The 21,010-nt window shown below is 41.5% G+C and overlaps 2 protein-coding genes across 6 annotated transcripts in view; both read left to right on the top strand.

Annotated features, from left to right (window-relative positions):
* Positions 1–6,456, top strand: part of LOC115135306 (sphingosine-1-phosphate lyase 1-like) — a 32,788-nt gene extending 26,332 nt beyond the window's left edge. For both annotated transcript variants that reach the window (XM_065023316.1, XM_029669851.2), the window contains 2 exons: positions 3,338–3,458; positions 3,689–6,456. In XM_065023316.1, coding sequence (XP_064879388.1) covers positions 3,338–3,458; positions 3,689–3,847 — 280 coding nt within the window. In that variant the 3' untranslated portion in view covers positions 3,848–6,456. The remainder of the gene's footprint in view (positions 1–3,337; positions 3,459–3,688) is intronic.
* A 12,277-nt stretch (positions 6,457–18,733) lies between these two features.
* The window catches only part of si:dkey-192p21.6 (uncharacterized protein LOC565246 homolog), a 45,702-nt gene continuing 43,425 nt past the window's right edge, over positions 18,734–21,010 (top strand). For 3 of the 4 annotated variants that reach the window (XM_029669853.1, XM_029669855.1, XM_029669856.1), the window contains exon 1: positions 18,734–18,860. In XM_029669853.1, coding sequence (XP_029525713.1) covers positions 18,767–18,860 — 94 coding nt within the window. In that variant the 5' untranslated portion in view covers positions 18,734–18,766. The remainder of the gene's footprint in view (positions 18,861–21,010) is intronic. The other variant, XM_029669854.1, reaches the window with a different exon arrangement.

The following is a 21,010-nucleotide window of genomic DNA, read 5'->3' on the forward strand; positions in this document are numbered from 1 at the left end:
GTTGAAGAAAGAAGTTCAACAACAGGTTGAAACGGAGTCAAACATGGTCGTTGTGGATGTTGTTTCAAAGCCTAACAGTGAATTGAAGTGAACAGCGCTTTCTAAGGTGATGATTAATTCAAAACACATATTCAAGCATATGCATAGGCTATGTATAAACCCTGAATTAAAATAATGATTGTGAAGCTCGTTATACAATACAAATCCTACTGCAGAAAAACGATTTGGACAGTGTAAACAACACTAATTGAATTGGGTAATAGCAGAGAGGCTGTTTTAATGGGGGGGGGGGTGGAAAGCCTTTATTACAGCAGAGCAAAAATGTAAAAAGCAGGGTGACCAGCTCTAGGAAGAGTCTTGGCGGTTCCAATCTTCTTCCATTTTAAGAATGATGGAGACCACTGTGTTCTTAGGATCCTTCAATGCTGCACAGATGTTTTTGGTACCCTTCCCCAGATCTGTGTCTCGACACAATCCTGTCTCGGAGCTCTACGGATAATTCCTTCGACCCTCATGACTTGGTTTTTGCTCTGACATGCACCGTCAACTATGGGACCTTATATAGACAGGTGTGTGCCTTTCCAAATCATGTCCAATCAATTAAATTTACCACAGGTGGACTCCAATCAAGTTGTAGAAACATCTCATGGATGATCAATGGAAACAGGATTCACCTGAGCTCAATGTTGAGTCTCATAGCAAAGTGTCTGAATTCTTATGTAAAGGTAGTTCTGTTTTTTTATTTTTTACTAAATTTGCTAAAATTTCTAAACTTTTTTTTGCTTTGTCATTATGGATTATTGTGTGTAGATTTCTCAGAAAAAAATAATTTTAATCTCATTTTAGAATTGAGCTGTAAAATGTGGAAAAAGTCAAAAGCATAGTGCCTTCGGAATGTATTCAAACCCCTTGACGTCTCTTGCTGTGAAGAGCCCGAATCACTAGATCATTTATTCTGGTATTGCCCCTATAAAGCGTGTTTCTGGTCACAGGTTCAGGAATGGTTAAAAAAAAATCACAAAACTAACCTTACAAATAGCAGTGTTGGGAGATTTTGGAAAGCCATAGTCGATCAAAGGTTCAGAATTCATGTAAAACATCACAATTGAAAAAAATGTCACGTGGAAACCAAACGAGGATGGTCTACTGTGATAGGTGGGATGGCCTGAGGCTGATGGGTGAGATTAAATGTTTGGTAATGTATTATTGTCATGTGATTGCTGTATATATAAGTACCATGTATGTCAAATGTATATGTAAAGTGTATGTATTTTTTTGTTTTCACAGCTTTTGTGCTACATATGCATAAATTGTACATATGTGTGTCCTCCGAAGAGGTTTATAGAGTTTATTTTTATTTTTTAAACACTACTATTATAGTTTGATAGTCAGTAATGGAATTAATCGCCCCATTCTCATCTGACTTCCAACTTTCTGACCAATGTTAGCTAGCTAGCTTGCTACACACAGGGCTCAAGAATAACTTTTTTTCATCACCTTCCCAGAATTGTCCCAAAGTGCATTTCAAACCGTCCCAACATGGTTTTACTCATTGGACCTAGGTCATTCAGTGATTTTTAAAGGCTAATAAGAATAGCCTACTACTGACATAGATACATGGGGCTGTCAACTGACGCTGAAGTTCACCACCTTGCCTCTATAAAGGCCAACGTTGGAATAATATTTTTCATAAATGTACATAAATAATTGGCCTATATGTAAAAGTGTAGCTTGGGTTATATATGCATATTGGCTACAGCCTCTCAAGTCCACACCGATGCTGACGTGAGGGAGGCGCCAGAAAATGTAGCCAATTATTCATCTTTTAATTACATCAATATAAGCTAAACGGCAGTCATGTTTGACAATTAGAATGTTGGTTAACATTAACATCTAAAGGCTTGATTCAGTCGACATACTCTGCATGGTTCGTTCAGATCAAATGGTCACGAGCGGAGAGAAAGGCCAGTGTCTGCTGCACCCCACCCACCTTGCAGTCTGAGTAGAGGCAACCATAAACCTGGAGGTTTTATGTCATTTTGAGGCATGTCTTGTTTCAAAACTTTTTTTTCAGTGTCCAGCAGGCAAAGACACAATCCTAGTCATATTAGCAACCCATGCTAGTTGTTGCATCTTTAGATCTCCCTTCGTTCTAAATTTCGAATGGATATTTTCATCGGTCTCATGAAACTGCTCGCATGTGCAGCTTTTTAGAACGGTGTGTTCCCGCTAATTTAATTTTGGAACATTTGCGCAAAGCCTACTGCCGTGTGTGCATTGCTGCCGTTCTAATGTGAAGAAATAATATATATATTTTGATGTACAGTAGTTCTATGAATTTTGAGTCTGTCTGAACTGTCCCAGAGTCTGTCTGAACTGTCCCAGAGTCTGTCTGAACTGTCCCAGAGTCTGTCTGAACTGTCCCAGAGTCTGTCTGAACTGTCCCAGACATTTTATTTTTTTGTGTGTCCCCGGGACTACCTTCATTTTGTGCCCTGTCTACATACCCAGAAAGAAAGCACATTGTTCGATCCTCTTTGTCTCGCTCTGTAACTGTTAGACAATTATTTGCTGTGTTGGCTCTAGTAATGATTGGTAAGACTGGCGGCGGTCAGGACACAACGAACGAGGCAAACAAGAATTATGAGGGAAAAGGATGTAGCTAGCTAGTGCTAGTTAATTAGTTTGTTGTTCTCACATCACTTGTCATGACTGCCTGCTGCAGAGCCATCTCAACAGTGTTGACTGTGCTCAACACACACACACCCCACCGGTCCACTCCCTCACTCACTCACTCACTCACTCACTCACTCACTCACTCACTCACTCACTCACTCACTCACTCACTCACTCACTCACTCACTCACTCACTCACTCAGCAACAGCCTGCCTCACTGCCTGATAGTCGTCAGTAGCAGGTCACAGTGAAATGTATATATTTTAAGAGAAATGCAATGGCGGCCGCGGTGCAATTTAGAAGTAGCCCAAAAATTCGCAAACCCGCGACCAATACATTTTCACCCGTGACCTCGTTTTCAAAGTAGCCCAATTCTGCATGCCATGCAGAGAGCGAGAGAGGTCTCTTGTGATTGGTCAGCATCCTCTGTGCATGTAGAGAGGGAATGAACGGAGTCTAGCGAATCTCATCAGAGTAGGTACGGTAGTCTAGTGTCAAAGAAAGGAGAGAAATCACAGCCTTTTGAGATATGCACATTTCAATATCGCAATTTGGATCGGAATTTGATTAATCATGCAGCCCTACCCCGGGCACTATTTTGAGTAATGTTTTAAGTACTTTTGTGTCTCTTTAAACAACATTCTCTCTGTCCCACCGCAGCATCCATATCTGTTGTACAGTGCTGCACACACAGGAAGGTGTGGCCGAACAGTTCATCAGTGAGGTCAAAGAGCAGGTGGCTCTCATTTTGAAGAACCCCAATGAGAAGACCACTGGAATGGTGAGTGTTAATGCTGACTCCGTTACCTGGAATAAACTTCCCAGCAGTGCACCAATGCTCTAATAGAAAATATCAATCATGTAAGATTATTTTTGGAGATTTATATTCACACTTAAAATGAGAGAAAATGTTCTCTAAAGTAGCTTCGCTTGCAAACATATTTGTTTTATATTTTAATTTGCAAACTTATTGGACACATGGCTCTACATTCATAAATGTTCATGCTCTAGGGAGCGATCTATGGCATGGCCCAGTCCATCCCTGACAGATCCATGGTGACAGAGATCTCCTGCGGTTTCCTGGACTGCCTCTACAGCACAGAGGAGCCAAGGTCCTCTCAGCCCCAGAAGACCCATATAAATGGCAACAGCAACGGCAAAGCCCACTGAGTAGGCTGTGGCCTGGACACACACCTGGGTCATATTCATTAGGGCACGCAATGGAAAGCGTTGTAAAACGTTTTGCATCGGAAGTTCAAGTAGTTCCTCCCTGTTTTAGTGTGTTTCCTTCCGTTTGGTGCCTAATGAACACAGCCCTGCTTACCAGCCTGCTTCACCTCTGGTCCACCCATTGAATCACTCAACAGTTGCCTTATCTTGCCCACCTTTAATCTATCCACACACCCATTTTCAGATATCTTCAGAAGCACAAGCCATTGTTTTTAGCTACCGAGGCATTTTTCAAATATATGGAAAGTAAAATCACATATGTAGAATAGCAGCTGAAGCCATTCAGATAAAGTTATGTATGGTTTTGAGAGAGAACATTTTTTTTAAATGTAATATAAATTAGTTTTTTTTTAAAAATTCTATAGAGCACTTGACGACGGTTTAATTCAAGTGGTAATTTCAATGTCCTGTCTCGAGATTTTCTGCTTCAGTTAGATGCTATGAACTCTTTAATTTACAATATCCTGCTATCTCTCTCGCATAATTGTCTCGTTCTAAAGTGGTGATTGAAAATACTCTAGATAAAAAATGTTTTCATAGAAGAACATTTTAGCCTCCGAGTAATGTTTGGTCGAGAGCAAGACCACAATCATAAGTCAGGGAGAACCCCTCTACTGCCTCCTACCAGAAAACACGATATACTTCTCAATACTCATGTTCCAGGTACTTCAGACAGTGATTTTAAATCTGTCTCTGTTCGAATAATCTACAACAAGTAACAGTTTTCACTGAAAATCATTCATTTCCTAGTGAAATAAATAATGACCCAATGAATAGTAATGAATGATAGAGGAGCAATCATATCTGCATGGATTTCTATGGACAACAAACTTGAGTCACTTTTAAGACTTGAGCTCCTTTTGAATTTAGCACAATACTTTCCTAGCCACTCATTGTACTATAGTGCATATATACATGTATTCCTAATTGTCGTCCGTCTGTGGCTAATTGCATGTTTCAGTAATAATTCAGGCAGCAGGAAACCCCAGCTGCTGTAGTACACTACCTAGTATACTGTGCACCGCCAATATGTTAAGAATCTGAGACTTACAATCCTTTGATTTGACCACATATTCATTACCCCTTTCTATTTGAGTCAATGGTTTAGCCGTGAATCGAATGGTTTAACCTAGAATTGATCTCAAGGAACGGAAAACAACTTATTTCGGCATCTTTTATAGGCTGTTTTAAGTCTCCAACTCAGATTTAATCATTTTTTTACGTGTTCTTGTATTAAAGTAATCAATTTATCTTCTAATTTTATCTACCTCAGTTTCTGTTCAATGCAAATGTGTTGCTTGTTCACCCAGTAACATCGTTATAGGGCTAAAGAAGACAGGAAAAGCCTGTCTCAGTTTTTCATATAAGGTTTAAACATTTCAGACTAAACTGTTATGGCATTTGATAAACTGCAAACTGTTCTTAAAAGCAATGCTACTAGGATCAAACTGTTTGCAAAAAAATAAAATAAACACACCCCTACTGTACACTTGGTAGGACACCCCAAAAATCCTTTGATCTTTCCCATGTGCTTTCACGTTAGTGTTTGTAGTCAAACTTTAAGTACATATCAGTTGTATTCTTTCCATGTCTGTGTCGTAGATGTTTTCCCTTTCTGGAGTCATAAGGAGGGAAATAGTCTGACGAGAATGTTATGATGATATGATGACTTTTAGCCTCGTCCTGGTGTATCATTAAGCATCGACTATGTGACCACTTCTTTTTCTTTTTTTTTTTAATCACAAATTGTCTCGTGTCTTTCTTTTTTTCTTTTCTTATCTTCAACCATTGTGTTTTTCTTTTTGACTGCAGGGCAAGCACTAGTTTGTTGGGGGTCAATTCTGGTCTTCGAGGGCTGCAGTTTCTAGTTTGTTCTTTTGATTTTCTAGCGCCACTGCTTGATTATGTAGCAAGAATGAAAACCAATGGACAGGGTGGCCCTCAAAAAGGCACACAGTTGTCAGAGACCTGACGACGGATTCATCCTGTGGTTTCTATTTTTCGGTGGAGCCGTCAATGGGGAAACATCCACTAATATTTTGTGACATTTCAATAGCCAGGAGATTATTTTCAATTGCAATAGAAACATGTACATGTCCTTTATGAAAATGATTGTGGTAGTATTAGTACATGAGAAATTGCTGCTTAGTGATTACCCCACCATATAATCTGTAACTTGTACAGTGAGAATTGGGTCAGCTTTACAAAATGTGCCTGTGAAAATCTGAACGAAGCACCTTGCCCTCTAGGAGGTATGGTAGATCATGCCTTTCTGTTGTTGTTGCATGGGCATAATTGTAACAGCATTAGGCATTTACCTGTATGCCTTTTTATAGGTTAGATTGACGAGTGCTATTGGGTAACGCCAATGAATAGATCCATAAAAATATATTTATGTATCTCTAAGGAAATGTAGATTATATTTGTATGTATCGATCAGCCTCAGGGATTTGGCTTCATAACATCGAGTTCAGTAAGGTCCAGTTCTCTTTTATACCGTACATGTGTTGTTCACTTGAAATAATATCATTAAATGTTTAAAAAAATAATACTAGTCGTCATCTTTTATATACTGTATAAAACTCATTTAAAACATGTTTTGCCTGAGGTTGCTAAATCACTACATCCACCCCTGACTATTGTGTAATTGTTTGCTATCCTTCATTACTCCAGAGGAAACACCTTTTGAAAGCATTTGTTGGCCTTGACTACACTCCTTTCTTCAGCATAACAATTGATTAAAAAATACTTTCAGCACACCGGAAGCTAAGCGACATACAATTTTCAATAATACCACAACAGCTGTTGTTTTTAGATAAATATATTCAATCTGATGAAACCTTGTTTATCATCTTGTGATTTCTAGGAGGGGTGAAATATTCTGTGGCTGGCCCCATTTATCTGTAGGCCACTTTTGACAAATTAATAAAGACACACTGGTTATTCAGACAAATTTATTTGCCACTTACTAGACAGAGGAAAACCATTTGAGACAAATGGTAGCCACAAGTAGGCTAGACAGACTGACAACAAAACGCAGTGTTTATGTTGCCACTATAATTTTAGATAATGACGAATGAACAACAGTTCGTAGTCAGAGCTAGAGTCATATTACGTACCTTTGATGCTTTTTATTTTAGAGCACTTGATCCGCTCAGCTGGGGATAGAGGAATGTTTCATTTACTGTGGGTTACGAAATTGACACTTGATAAAGATGAGCAATAATGACTGAATAAAATAAATCCCGAGCAATATTGTATGATCCAAAAAATTTGGGGAATTATATTAATTTATACTACTACTATTGCTCAGAGATTTTGTTTAACAAGTAATACTCTTTCTTCAAAAAGGTAAGGGTCAAAATTATTGACACCCCTACAGATTCTTATAAATTAAAGTAGTCAAGTTTAGCATTTGGTCCCATATTCCTAGCACACGTGACTACATGAAGCTTGTGACTGCAATCTTGTTGGATGCATTTGCAGTTTGTTTTGGTTGGGTTTCAGATTATTTGAATGGTAAATAATGTATTGTGTCATGAATTACATTGTAAATAAGAATAGAATGTTTCTGCATTAATGTGGATGCTGCCATGATTACAGGTCATGCTGAATGAATCTTGAATAATGAGTGAGGAAGTTAAGAGGGTCAAAGATGATACCCTCCAAGACATGCTAACCTCTCACCTTTACCAATAACGGGAGGTTAGCATGTCTTGTGGATATGATCTTTGAACCCCTGCAACTTTCTCACTCATTATTTACAATTCCTTCAGGATTATTGACATGACTGTAGAAGTGTCTTATTTCTTAAACCATATCTATTTTTCTGAGCAATTGTATGAGTATAAAATAATATAATTTCCCAATTTTTGGAGCATACAATATAGCTCAGTATTTGAATTATTATTATTTTTGTCATTATTGCTCATCTTTATCAAGGGTATCAATTTCAGACCCCACTGTATATAGGCCTATGGTCTTGGTACTGGCTTATGGTCTTGTGCTCTTAAATCCACTTTCCACATCTGTCTAGTAACACCACACTTACTAAATGTTACATTATGAATTGAACGTGAACATTTAACATTCATTGGGATTCTGGGATGTCATTTCCTGTTCCTGTCCCAGGTTAGTTGTCTGAATGAACGTATGGAGCGGGATGAATAGGTGTCCTCTGCTCTGGGTTCTGCCACTGAAATGACATACTGAAATGACTGGAACTGATAGACTGAAATGGCTGCAGGCCATGAGTTGCTCAGAGGACAGATGCTTGGTCGATGAAGGTAGTCAGAGTGATGTTTCTCTGGGAGAGGCCCCCGCAGTCATGTGTGCGATCTGGACCTGGTGGAGAGGATAAGAGACTGCAGGAAATACAGGGTAAATCAAATCAAAGTTTATTTGTCACGTGCGTCGAATACAGCAGGTGGAGACCTTAGTGAAATGCTTACTTACAGGCTATAACCAACAGTGCAAATAAGGTATTTGGTGAACAATGGGTAAGTAAAGAAATAAAAACAACAGTAAAAAGACAGTGAAAAATAACAGTAGCGAGGCTATATACAGGCACCGGTTAGTCGGGCTGACAGAGGTAGTATGTAGATGTAGATACGGTTAAGGTGACTATGCATATGATAAACAGAGTAGCAGTAGCATAAAAGAGGAGGTGGGGGGCGGCGGCACTCACTGGTTGGTCGGGCCAATTGAGGTAGTATGTACATGAATGTATAGCTAAAGTGACTATGCATATATGATAAACCGAGTAGCAGCAGCATAAAAGAGGGGTTGGGGGGGGGACAATGCAAATAGTCTGGGTAGCCATTTGATTACCTGTTCAGGAGTCTTATGGCTTGGGGGTAAAAACTGTTGAGAAGCCTTTTTGTCCTAAACTTGACACTCCGGTACCGCTTGTCATGCAGTAAGAGAGAACAGTTTATGACTGGGGTGGCTGGGGTCTTTGACAATTTTTAGGGCCTTCCTCTGACACCGCCTGGTGTAGAGGTCCTGGATGGCAGGCAGCTTAGCCCCAGTGATGTACTGGGCCGTACGCACTACCCTCTGCAGTGCCTTGCGGTCGAAGGCAGAGCAATTGCCGTACCAGGCAGTGATGCAACCAATCAGGGTGCTCCCGATGTTGCAGTTGTAGAACCTTTTGAGGATCTGAGGACCCATGCCAAATTGTTTTAGTTTCCTGAGGGGGAATAGGCTTTGTCGTGCCCTCTTCAAGACTGTCTTGGTGTGTTTGGACCATTCTAGTTTGTTGTTGATGTGGACACCAAGGAACTTGAAGCTCTCAACTTGCTCCACTACAGCCCAGTCGATGAGAATGGGGACGTGCTCGGTCCTCCTTTTCCTGTAGTCCACAATCATCTCCTTAGTCTTGGTTACGTTGAGGGATAGGTTGTTATTCTGGCACCACCCGGCCAGGTCTATGACCTCTCTATAGGCTGTCTCGTCATTGTCGGTGATCAGGCCTACCACTGTTGTGTAGTCTTCAAACTTAACCTGTCTGGGAACCCCTCACCAACAGCCAATGAAATTGCAGGGCGCCAAATACAAATAAACAGAAATCTCATAAATCAAATTTCTCAAACATACAAGTATTAGGCACCATTTTAAAGATACAATTCTCGTTAATCCAGCCACAGCATCTGATTTAAAAAATGAATTACAGCGAAAGCTTATTAGGTCACCACCAAGTCACAGAAAAACCCAGCCATTTTTCCAGCGAAAGAGAGGAGTCACAAAAAGCACAAATAGAGATTAAATGTATCACTAACCTTTGATCTTCATCAGATGACACTCATAGGACTTCATGTTACACAATACATGTCTGTTATGTTCGATAAAGTGCATATTTATATCCAAAAATGAAATTTTACATTGGCGTGTTATGTTCAGTAGTTCCAAAACATGCTGTGATTTTGCAGAGGGCAACATCAATACACAGAAATACTCATTATAAATGTTGATAAATTCAAGTGTTATGCATGGGACTTTAGATAAACTTCTCCTTAATGTAACTGCTGTGTCAGATTTCAAAAAAACTTTATGGAAAAAGCATAATCTGAGTACAATACTCAGAGCCCAAAAGAAATAACCGCCATGTTGCGCAGTCAACATTAGTCAGAAATGGCATTATAAATATTCCCTTATCTTTGATGATCTACATCAGAATGCACTCCCAGGAATCCCAGTTCCACAATAAATGTTTGATTTGTTCGATAAAGTTCATCATTTATGTCCATATACCTCCTTTTGTTAGGGAGTTTGGTTGTAGAAACATATCAAACTATGTATAGAATCAATCTTTAGGATGTTATCATAAATGTTCAATAATGTTCCAACTGGAGAATTCCATTGTCTGTAGAAAAGCAAGGGAACGAGAGCTACCTCTCATGTGAATGCGCGTGACTGAGATCGAGGCTGCTGGCAGACCTCTGACTCATTCCCCTCTCATTCAGCCCCCCTTCATAGTAGAAGCCTCAAACAAGTTTCTAAAGACGGTTGACATCTAGTGGAAGCCTTAAGACGTGCAACATAACCAATATCCCACTGTAACTTTAATAGGGGCTGAGTTTAAAAACTACAAACCTCATATTTCCCACTTCCTGTTTGGAAGTGCCATATGAGTTCTGTTATACTCACAGACATCATTCAAACAGTTTAAGAAACTTCAGAGTGTTTTCTATCCAATAAATAATAATAATAATAATAATATGCATATATTAGCATCTGGGACTGAGTAGGAGGAGGTTTACTCTGGGCACGCTTTTCATCCAAAAGTGAAAATGCTGCCCCCTATCCCAAAGAAGTAAATCATGGTGGTGGAGTCATTCCTGGCCATGCAGTCGTGGGTGAACAGGGAGTACAGGAGGGGACTGAGCACACACCCCTGGGGGGCTCCAGTGTTGAGGATCAGTGTGGCAGATGTGTTGCAACCTACCCTCACCACCTGGGGGCGGCCCGTCAGGAAGTCCAGGATCCAGTTGCAGATGGAGGTGTTTAGTCCCAGGATCCTTAGCTTAGTGATGAGCTTTGCGGGTACTATGGTGTTGAACGCTGAGCTGTAGTCAATGAATAGCATTCTCACACAGGTGTTCCTTTTGTCCAGGTGGGAAAGGGCAGTGTGGAGTGCAATAGAGATTGCATCATCTGTAGATCTGTTTGGACGGAATGCAAATTGGTGTGGGTCTAGGGTTTCTAGGATAATGGTGTTGATGTGAGCCATGACCAGCCTTTCAAATCACTTCATCGCTACGGACGTGACTGCACCGGTCGGTAGTCATTTAGGCAGGTTGTCTTCGTGTTCTTTGGCACAGGGAATATGGTGGTCTGCTTGAAACATGTTGGTATTACAGAATCAATCAGGGACATGTTGAAAAGGTCAGTAAAGACATCTGCCAGTTGGTTAGCACATGCCCGGAGCACATGCCCTGGTAATCCATCTGGCCCCGCAGCCTTGTGAATGTTGACCTGTTTAAAGGTCTTACTCACGTCGGCTACGGAGAGCGTGATCACACAGTCGTCCGGAACAGCCAATGCTCTCTTGCATGCCTGGAAGGGAGCATAGAAGTGATTTAGCTCGTCTGGTAGGCTCGTGTCACTGGGCAGCTTGCGGCTGTGCTTCCCTTTGTAGTCTGTAATAGTTTGCAAGCCCTGCCACATCCGACAAGCGTCGGAGCCAGTGTAGTACGATTCAATCTTAGCCCTGTATTGACGCTTTGCCTGTTTGATGGGATGTCGGAGGGCATAGCAGGATTTCTTATAAGCTTCCGGGTTAGAGTCCCACACATTGAAAGCGGCAGCTCTACCCTTTGTCTCAGTGCAAATGTTGCCTGTAATCCATGGATTGTGGTTGGGGTATGTACTTACAGTCACTGTGGGGACGACGTCCTCGACGCACTTATTGATAAAGTCAGTGACTGATGTGGTGTACTCCTCAATGCCATCGGAAGAATCCCGGAACATGTTCCAGTCTGTGATAGCAAAACAGTTCTGTAGTTTGGCATCTGCTTCATCTGACCACTTTTTTATAGACCGAGTCACTGGTGCTTCCTGCTTTAATTTGAGCTTGTAAGCAGGAATCAGGAGGATAGAATTGTGGTCAGATTTACCAAATGGAGGGTGAGGGAGAGCTTTGTACGCGTCTCTGTGTGTGGAGTATAGGTGTTCTATAATTTCTTTCCCTCTGGTTGCACATTTAACATGTTGATAGAAATGAGGTAAAACTGATTTAAGTTTCCCTGCATTAAAGTCTCCGGCCACCAGGAGCGCCGCCTCTGGGTGAGTGGTTTCCTGTTTGCTTATTTCCTTATACAGCTGACTAAGTGTGGTCTTAGTGCCAGCATCTGTCTGTGGTGGTAAATAAACAGCCACGAAAAGTATAGCTAAAAACTGCAATTTATCACAAGATACTCTACTTCAGGCAAGCAAAATGTAGAGACTTCCTTAGATTTCGTGCACCAGCTGTTTAGAAATATGCACAGACCGCCCTCGTCTTACCGGAGTGTGCTGTTCTATCTTGCCAGTGGAGAGTATATCCCACTAGCTGAATATCCCATGTCATCATTCAGCCACGATTCCGTGAAACATAGGATATTACAGTTTTTGATGTCCTGTTGGTAGGATATTTGTGATCGTACCTCGTCTAATTTATTGTCCAATGATTGCATGTTGGCAAGTAATATTAATAGCTTTCACACTCGCCTTCTGCGATCCTTACGAGGCATCCCGCTCTGTGTCCTCTGTACCTGCGTCTCTTCCTCTTGCAAATAACAGGCATGTTGGCCTTGTCGGGTGTTCGTAGAATGTCCTGTGCATCCTTCTTGTTGAAAAAAAATCTTAAGTCTAATTCAAGGTGAGTGATTGCTGTCCTGATATCCAGAAGCTATTTTTTTGCTGTAAGATATGGTTGCAGAAACATGATGTACAAAATAAGTTACAAATAATGCGAAAGGACACATAATAGCACAATTGGATGGTCGCCCGTAAAACTGCTGCCATTTCTTCCGGCGCCATTTTACTGATAAATGGACATACGCCGGTTATTCAAATGGACATACACCTGTTAAAGCTATAGTGACATATGGAGAGACAGCATCACTAGTTGTGAAAGGGATAACAGGTTTGTCTATATCTCTTTTACCCCAGGCAATCCTAGTGGGCTTATTGAAATACCTCGTTGTACACATTAAACCACTCAGGGTAATGGTCCATTTTCTCTGCTTTTGTAGAGCCACTCTGGACATGAAGCCAAAGGCCTGTGAGATAAAGTATCACACTGTACGTCCAAGTCTTCATTGTCACAATCAAGTAAAATGCATTTTATACCCTACAGCCATTAAATTGATCCTAGATCAGCACTCTCAGACACTTTTTAAGAATATATTCAAGCTTTTCTGACCTGGTTGAAGTCTTTGAAGATGAACTCTTTGTAGATGGCGTCCTTTCCCACCACCACCCACTGGGCGTTCCGGAGCAAGGGGAGTAGACGCTCCCTCTCCTCCTCAAATCAAATCAAATCAAATCCAATTTTATTTGTCACATACACATGGTTAGCAGATGTTAATGCAAGTGTAGCGAAATGCTTGTGCTTCTAGTTCCGACAATGCAGTGATAACCAACAAGTAATCTAACTAACAATTCCAAAACTACTGTCTTATACACAGTGTAAGGGGATAAAGAATATGTACATAAGGATATATGAATGAGTGATGGTACAGAGCAGCATACAGTAGATGGTATCGAGTACAGTATATACATATGAGATGAGTATGTAGACAAAGTAAACAAAGTGGCATAGTTAAAGTGGCTAGTGATACATGTATTACATAAGGATGCAGTCGATGATGTAGAGTACAGTATATACGTATGCATATGAGATGAATAATGTAGGGTAAGTAACATTATATAAGGTAGCATTGTTTAAAGTGGCTAGTGATATATTTACATAATTTCCCATCAATTCCCATTATTAAAGTGGCTGGAGTTGGGTCAGTGTCAATGACAGTGTGTTGGCAGCAGCCACTCAATGTTAGTGGTGGCTGTTTAACAGTCTGATGGCCTTGAGATAGAAGCTGTTTTTCAGTCTCTCGGTCCCAGCTTTGATGCACCTGTACTGACCTCGCCTTCTGGATGATAGCGGGGTGAACAGGCAGTGGTTCGGGTGGTTGATGTCCTTGATGATCTTTATGGCCTTCCTGTAACATCGGGTGGTGTAGGTGTCCTGGAGGGCAGGTAGTTTGCCCCCGGTGATGCGTTGTGCAGACCTCACTACCCTCCGCATCGGATAGCGTCTTCCCAGTAAGCCATGTTTCCGTGAAGCAGAGAACGTTGCAGTCTCTGATGTCCCTCTGGAATGCTACCCTTGCTCGGATTTCATCAACCTTGTTGTCAAGAGACTGGACATTGGCAAGAAGAATGCTGGGGAGTGGTGCGCAATGTGCCCTTGTCCGGAGTCTGACCAGAAGACCGCTACGTTTCCCTCTTTTTCGGAGTCGTTTTCTTGTGTCGCTGCATGCGATCCATTCCGTTGTCCTGTTTGTAAGGCAGAACACAGGATCCGCGTCGCGGAAAACATATTCTTGGTCGTACTGATGGTGAGTTGACGCTGATCTTATATTCAGTAGTTCTTCTCGACTGTATGTAATGAAACCTAAGATGACCTGGGGTACTAATGTAAGAAATAACACGTAAAAAAACAAAAAACTGCATAGTTTCCTAGGAACGCGAAGCGAGGCGGCCATCTCTGTTGGCGCCGGAAGTCACTCAAACCCTGGATTTTACTGGCCTGGGAAGATCAAAGCAAATAGTCACTGGCTGCCTATGTGAAGGTTGGCAGTTGCACAAATGCAAACTGTGATTGGTTGCGTAGAAGCCCGTCTGGAGTTAGTGTTGCATTGCATTCCTGGGGCCTATTCATAACGTTCAGATAGAAATGCGTTGTGTAGAAGCGGTACAATTATCTGTTTATGTAGAATAGGAGATTGTTTTTTAATATTTTTTTATAGAATTTGTTTCTGCAACATTCTGAACGTGTCACCCTAATTGAAAACATCCCTGGTTTTCAAAATGGTGGGAGGCTCCATTGCTTTCTCCTCATCACTTCAATGGAATTCCACAGCTCTTTACACATGTGCTATCACATGAGCTTTAAACTAAGTTAATTCTGAAAGGTACTTAAAAAAGGAGGGTATTTGTAAAAGGATTTGTCAATGCCTCCAAATGATCGGTCTTGGTGTCGAGCCAACATGGAGACAAAGCAAAGAGATGTCACCACGAAGCAGCTGATTTTAAAGGAGAATGCCATCAACCGGTATCTTAGCAATATGCTAATCTTCTTTATCACTATCTGTGAAGCGTTGACAGATTTGGGGAACAGCACATTGACCACAGGCAGACAATAACCTAAGGCTTCATCTCATTCAATGACTGGCTGTATAGACTCTGTTCCAGTCAGGACAATATGTTTTATTGCAAAAAAACATTATATACACTTTCGGTGCCATCTCATGTTATAAGACTCACTCAGTATTCTGTTTTTCAAATACTCATATATGGCCCAATCAATAACTCCAATTGCTTAATTATATATTGAAAACAACACAGTACGCCTCACAGGTGTGCCAGACAGAATACATGTGGCTCATAATATAAAGAAGCTACAATACAAAGAAATTCACTCACTGTGGTTTTTGGCTGTTCTCAGAGAGACTGAGGGCTCTGCTTCACTTGCACTGAGGCAATCTGCTATCACAGTTAAAAGCAGCTTGAATGCAAGCTGGAGTCCCGTTCTAGCTGTCCATGCAGAAGCCTGAAAATAAATACACACTGCTGGTCTTCGGCATGACCATAATCTTAAATCCTCTCCACTGTTGCCCATAACAACACCATTTCACTAGCCGGTCATTATGTGAAACATTTGAAAAGGGCATCCATGTTATCTCTGTGAAAGGATATTGACAGATTATGGTCTCAAACAGCACCTTTCACTCTAAACAAAAATGACTGATTGATGTAATTCACGAATGTAGGTCAGTGTGTAACATTCAATGGTTTAGTCTACGCTAAGCTTATGAAGAGCCATATGTCAGAGAGATTCCATGGTTCTCTGTCCCTGTGTCAGGGTACAATGAGGGTCAAAGGTTAATGAGTTTCCCTACTGTGAGATGACCCTGTGAACTCAGCTGTAACGGGGCACTCGGGAAATTAGCTAGTTAACGAAATGAACCAAGGGAGATGACAAATGATCAAGGTTAAAGGCCTGAATGAGTGTAGGAAATGAATATGGTGCTTCAGTGGTTTGCTGTGGTTTGCACTGCAAAGGGTTTGTTGATGTGCGGACATTGAGTGGCTAGACATTGAGGTAGATGGGTTTGGGCTGGGGGTGGTAGGGTCAAATCAAATCAAATCAAATTTTATTCGTCACATGCGCTGAAAACAACAAGTTAACTTACAGTTTCAAGAAACCCCCCAAAAATGAACAGTTAAGAAAAACAAATAATTAAAGAGCAGCAGTAAATAACAATAGCGGGGCTTTATACAGGGGGTACCGGTGTCAAGGTAATTGAGGTAATTATGTACATGCAGGTAGGGTTATTAAAGTGGCTATGCATGGATAATAACAGAGAGTAGCAGCAGCGTGGGGGGGGGGGTGCAAATAGTCTGGGTAGCCATTTGATGACCTGTTCAGGAGTTTTATGACTTGGGGGTAGAAGCTGTTTATAAGCTTCTTGGACCTAGACTTGGCGCTCCGGTACCGCTTGCCGTGCGGTAGCAGAGAGAGCAGTCTATGACTATGGTGGCTGGAGTCTTTGACAATTTTTAGGGCCTTCCTCTGACACCGCCTGGTATAGAGGTCCTGGATGGCAGGAAGATTGACCCCGGTGAGGTACTGAGCCATACGCACTACCCTCTGTAGTGTCTTGCTGTCGGAGGCCGAGCAATTGTCATACCAGTGTCATGACATTGGCCTGGGGGATAGGTTTATGACAGTCATAAATACTTCTTCCCCCCTTTTCCCTTCTCTAACCTACTGAGGTTACGTTTAAAAAACCCTTGGTTAACATAGAGATTCTGGGAACATCCGTATGTGGGGGGAAATGAACTATATTCTGGTAATCCGAACAATTGAACATATGCGGTGGTACTTAATGAATATGATGTCAGTTCGGTTGTCATTTGAGACATTCTCATCAATGATAAGTTGACATAAACTCTACAGTGGAAAGTCTATACATCAGAGTTATCAGATTCACTTGGAATTGTTGTTCAATTTAAATGTTTGAATATTAAATGATTTGTGATGGGATGAAATGTGCCCCGTCGATGAGTGTGTGGGCGTGCTCCGTCCTCATTTTCCTTTAGTACACAATCATCTCCTTTGTCTTGATCATGTTGCACCACACGGTCAGGTCTCTAACCTCCTCCCTATAGGCTGTCTCATCGTTGTCGGTGATGTGTCACTGTTGTGTCACCAGCAAACTTAATGATGGTGTTGGAGTTGTGCCTGGCCATGCAGTCATGAGTGAACAGGGAGTACATGAGTGGACTGAGCACGCACCCCTGAGGTGCCCCTGTGGCAGATGTGTTGTTACCTACCCTTACCACCTGGGAGCGGCCCATCAGGAAGCCTAGGATCCAGTTGCAGAGGGAGGTGTTTAGTGCCAGGATCCTTACCTTAGTGATTAGCTGTGAGGGCACTATGGTGTTGAACGCTGAGCTGTAGTCAATGAATAGCATTCTCACACAGGTGTTCCTTTTTTCCAGGTGGGAAAGGGCTGTGTGGAGTGCAATAGAGATTAGATCATCTGTGGATCTGTTGTTGTGGTTTGCAAATTGGAGTGGGTCTAGGGTTTCTGGGATAATGGTGTTGATGTGAGCCATGACTAGCCTTTCAAAGCATTTCATGGCTACAGATGTGAGTGTTATGGGTCGGTAGTCATTTAGGCAGGTTACCTTCGTGTTCTTGGGCACAGGGACTATGGTGGTCTGCTTGAAAGATGTTGGTATTACAAACTCAGACAGAGAGGGTGAAAGTGTCAGTGAAGACACTTGCCAGTTGGTCGGCGCATGCTCGGAGTACATGTCCTGGTATTCCGTCTGGCCTAGCCGCCTTGTGAATGTTGACCTGTTTAAAGGTCTTACTCACGTCGACTGTGGAAAGCGTGATCACACAGTCATTCTGAACAGCTGATGCTCTCATGCATGTTTCAGTGTTACTTGCCTCGAAGCGAGCATAGAAGTTATTTAGCTCGTCTGGTAGGCTCGTTTCACTGGGCAGCTCTCGGTTGTGCTTCCCTTTGCAGCACGTAATAGTTTGCACGCCCTTCCACACCCGACGAGCCTCGGAGCCGGCGTAGTACGATTAGATCTTTGTCCTGTATTCACTACAGTTGCAGTACTGAGGGCTGTTTGAGCTCTTCTTTCCCCCCCAAAAGAAAATGAGTCTTAGAAATGTGGCTCCCTCTCATCTGTGTATCTTTGGGTGTAAGACACACCCTGGGATTGTACAGCAATTTTTTTTTTAAAGGAACTGACTCAGTATGGAGGTGGTGTCAATATCGACTGGCTACCATACTAACAGCGCACACATTCATGTTCATATTGCATGAGTTTCAAATGGCTGGATAAAACCTTTGGGTAACATGTCCTATGAGTGCCCTCTTCATAATGCATTATGAGCATAACTTTGCATGTGACTGTTTATGCTGTCTTATCCTCTCAATCGGATCCCAAAGAGACTCCAAACAAAACGAGACAACTCTACACGCATGCATGAATAGTGCCCTTTGAACCCTGTTTATATCTGTAGCTGTCATAAAGATGAGTTGCAGTGGAATTGTTTTGTTGTAGGAAATGGAGCCTAGAAGAATCCTCACGCAGATCCTATGTGTGTTCTTTCTTACAACTGGACGAAATGAAGGAAAGCTTGATGCAAAGTCGTGTTCAGGTGAGTGTTTTTAATTCAGGAGTAAAAAGGTGTTAAAGGTGGTCTTATTTTGCTGTCCAACAGAGAATGTATAGGATTGCATACGTTATGCATTTATAGAAGTACTGCAAACTCAATCCATTTTAACTGAATCACAGTCATAAACAATTCCTATACATACAGTTGAAGTTGGAAGATTACATACACCTAAAACAAATACATTTAAACTCAGTTTTTCACTGTCTGACATTTAATCCTAGTAAATATTCCCTGTTTTAGGTCAGTTAGGATCACCAGTTTATTTTAAGAATGTGAAATTATTTTATTTTTTTCAGCTTTCATTTCATCCATCACATTCCCAGTGGGTCAGAAGTTAACTTACACTCAAATAGTATTTGGTAGCATTGCCTTTAAATAGTTTAACTTGGGTCAAAAGTTTCGGGTAGCCTTCCACAAGCTTCCCACAATAAATTGGGTGAACTTTGGCCCATTCCTCCTGACAGAGCTGGTGCAACTGAGTCACATTTGTAGGCCTCCTTGCTCGCACATGCTTTTTCAGTTCTGCCCACAAATTTTCTATAGGATTGAGGTCAGGCCTTTGTGATGGCCACTCCAATACCTTGACTTTGTTGTCCTTAAGCCATTTTGCCACAACTTTGTAAGTATGCTTGGGGTCATTGTCCATTTGGAAGACCCATTTGCGAACAAGCTTTAACTTCCTGACTGATGTCTTGAGATGTTGCTTCAATATATCCACATAATTTTTCCTCCCTCATGATGCTATCTACTTTGTGAAGTGCACCAGTCCCTCCTGCAGCAAAGCAACCCCACAACATGATGCTGCCACCCCAGTGCTTCACGGTTGGGATGGTGTTCTTCAGCTTGCAAGCATCCCCCTTTTTCCTTCAAACATAACGATGGTCATTATGGCCAAACAGTTCTATTTTTGTTTCATCAGACCAGAGGACATTTCTTCAAAAAGTACGATCTTTGTCCCCATGTGCAGTTGTAAACCGTAGTCTGTCTTTTTTATGGCAGTTTTGGAGCAGTGACTTCTTCCTTGCTGAGCGGCCTTTCAGGTTATGTTGATATAGGACTCGTTTTACTGTGGATATAGATACTTTTGTACCTGTTTCCTCCAGCATCTTCACAAGGTCCTTTGCTGTTGTTCTGGGATTGATTTGCACTTTTCGCACCAAAGTACATTCATCTCTAGGAGACGGGATGCGTCTCCTTCCTGAGGGTTATGATGGCTGCATGGTCCCATGGTGTTTATACTTGCGTACTATTGTTTGTACAGATGAACGTGGTACCTTCAGGCGTTTGGAAATTGCTCCCAAGGATGAACTAGACTTGTCTACAATTTTTTCCTGAGGTCATGGCTGATTTATTTTGATTTTCCCATGATGTCAAGCAAGGAGGCACTGAGTTTGAAGGTATGCTTTGAAATACATTGTCACGCCCTGACCTTAGAACTTTTTATGTCTCTATTTTGGTTTGGTCCGGGTGTGATTTGGGTGGGCATTCTATGTTCATTTTTCTATGTTTTGTATTTCTTTGTTTTGGCTGGGTATGGTTCTCAATCAGGGACAGCTGTCTATCGTTGTCTCTGATTGGGAGCCATACTTAGGGAGCCCTTTTCCCCACCTGTCTTTGTGGGTAGTTGTCTTTGTTTGTTGGCACTATAGCCTTTAGCTTCACCGTTGTTTTTAATTTATTGTTTATTGTTGGCGGCATAATAATTAAAGGAATATGTACCCTCACCACGCTACCCCTTGGTCCAGTTCATTCGACAGCCGTGTGACATACATTCAAAGGTACAAATGATGTCAATTAGCCTATCAGAAGCTTCTAAATCCATAACATAATTTTCTGGAATTTTCCAAGCTGTTTAAAGGCACAGTCAACTTAACGTATGTAAACTTTTGACCCACTGGAATTGTGATACAGTGAATTTTAAGTGAAATAATCTGTCTGGTAACTATTGTTGGTAGAATTATTTGTGGCATGCACAAAGTAGATGTCCTAATTGACTTGCCAAAACTATAATTCGTTAATAAGACATTTGTGGAGTGGTTGAAAATGAGTTTTAATGACGACAACCTAAGTGTATGTAAACTTCCGACTTCAACTGTACAGTGGCTTCACTTTGCCAACTGTAACCAAAATGA

Source organism: Oncorhynchus nerka, linkage group LG10, assembly GCF_034236695.1.
Source record: "Oncorhynchus nerka isolate Pitt River linkage group LG10, Oner_Uvic_2.0, whole genome shotgun sequence".
Classification (NCBI taxonomy): domain Eukaryota; kingdom Metazoa; phylum Chordata; class Actinopteri; order Salmoniformes; family Salmonidae; genus Oncorhynchus; species Oncorhynchus nerka.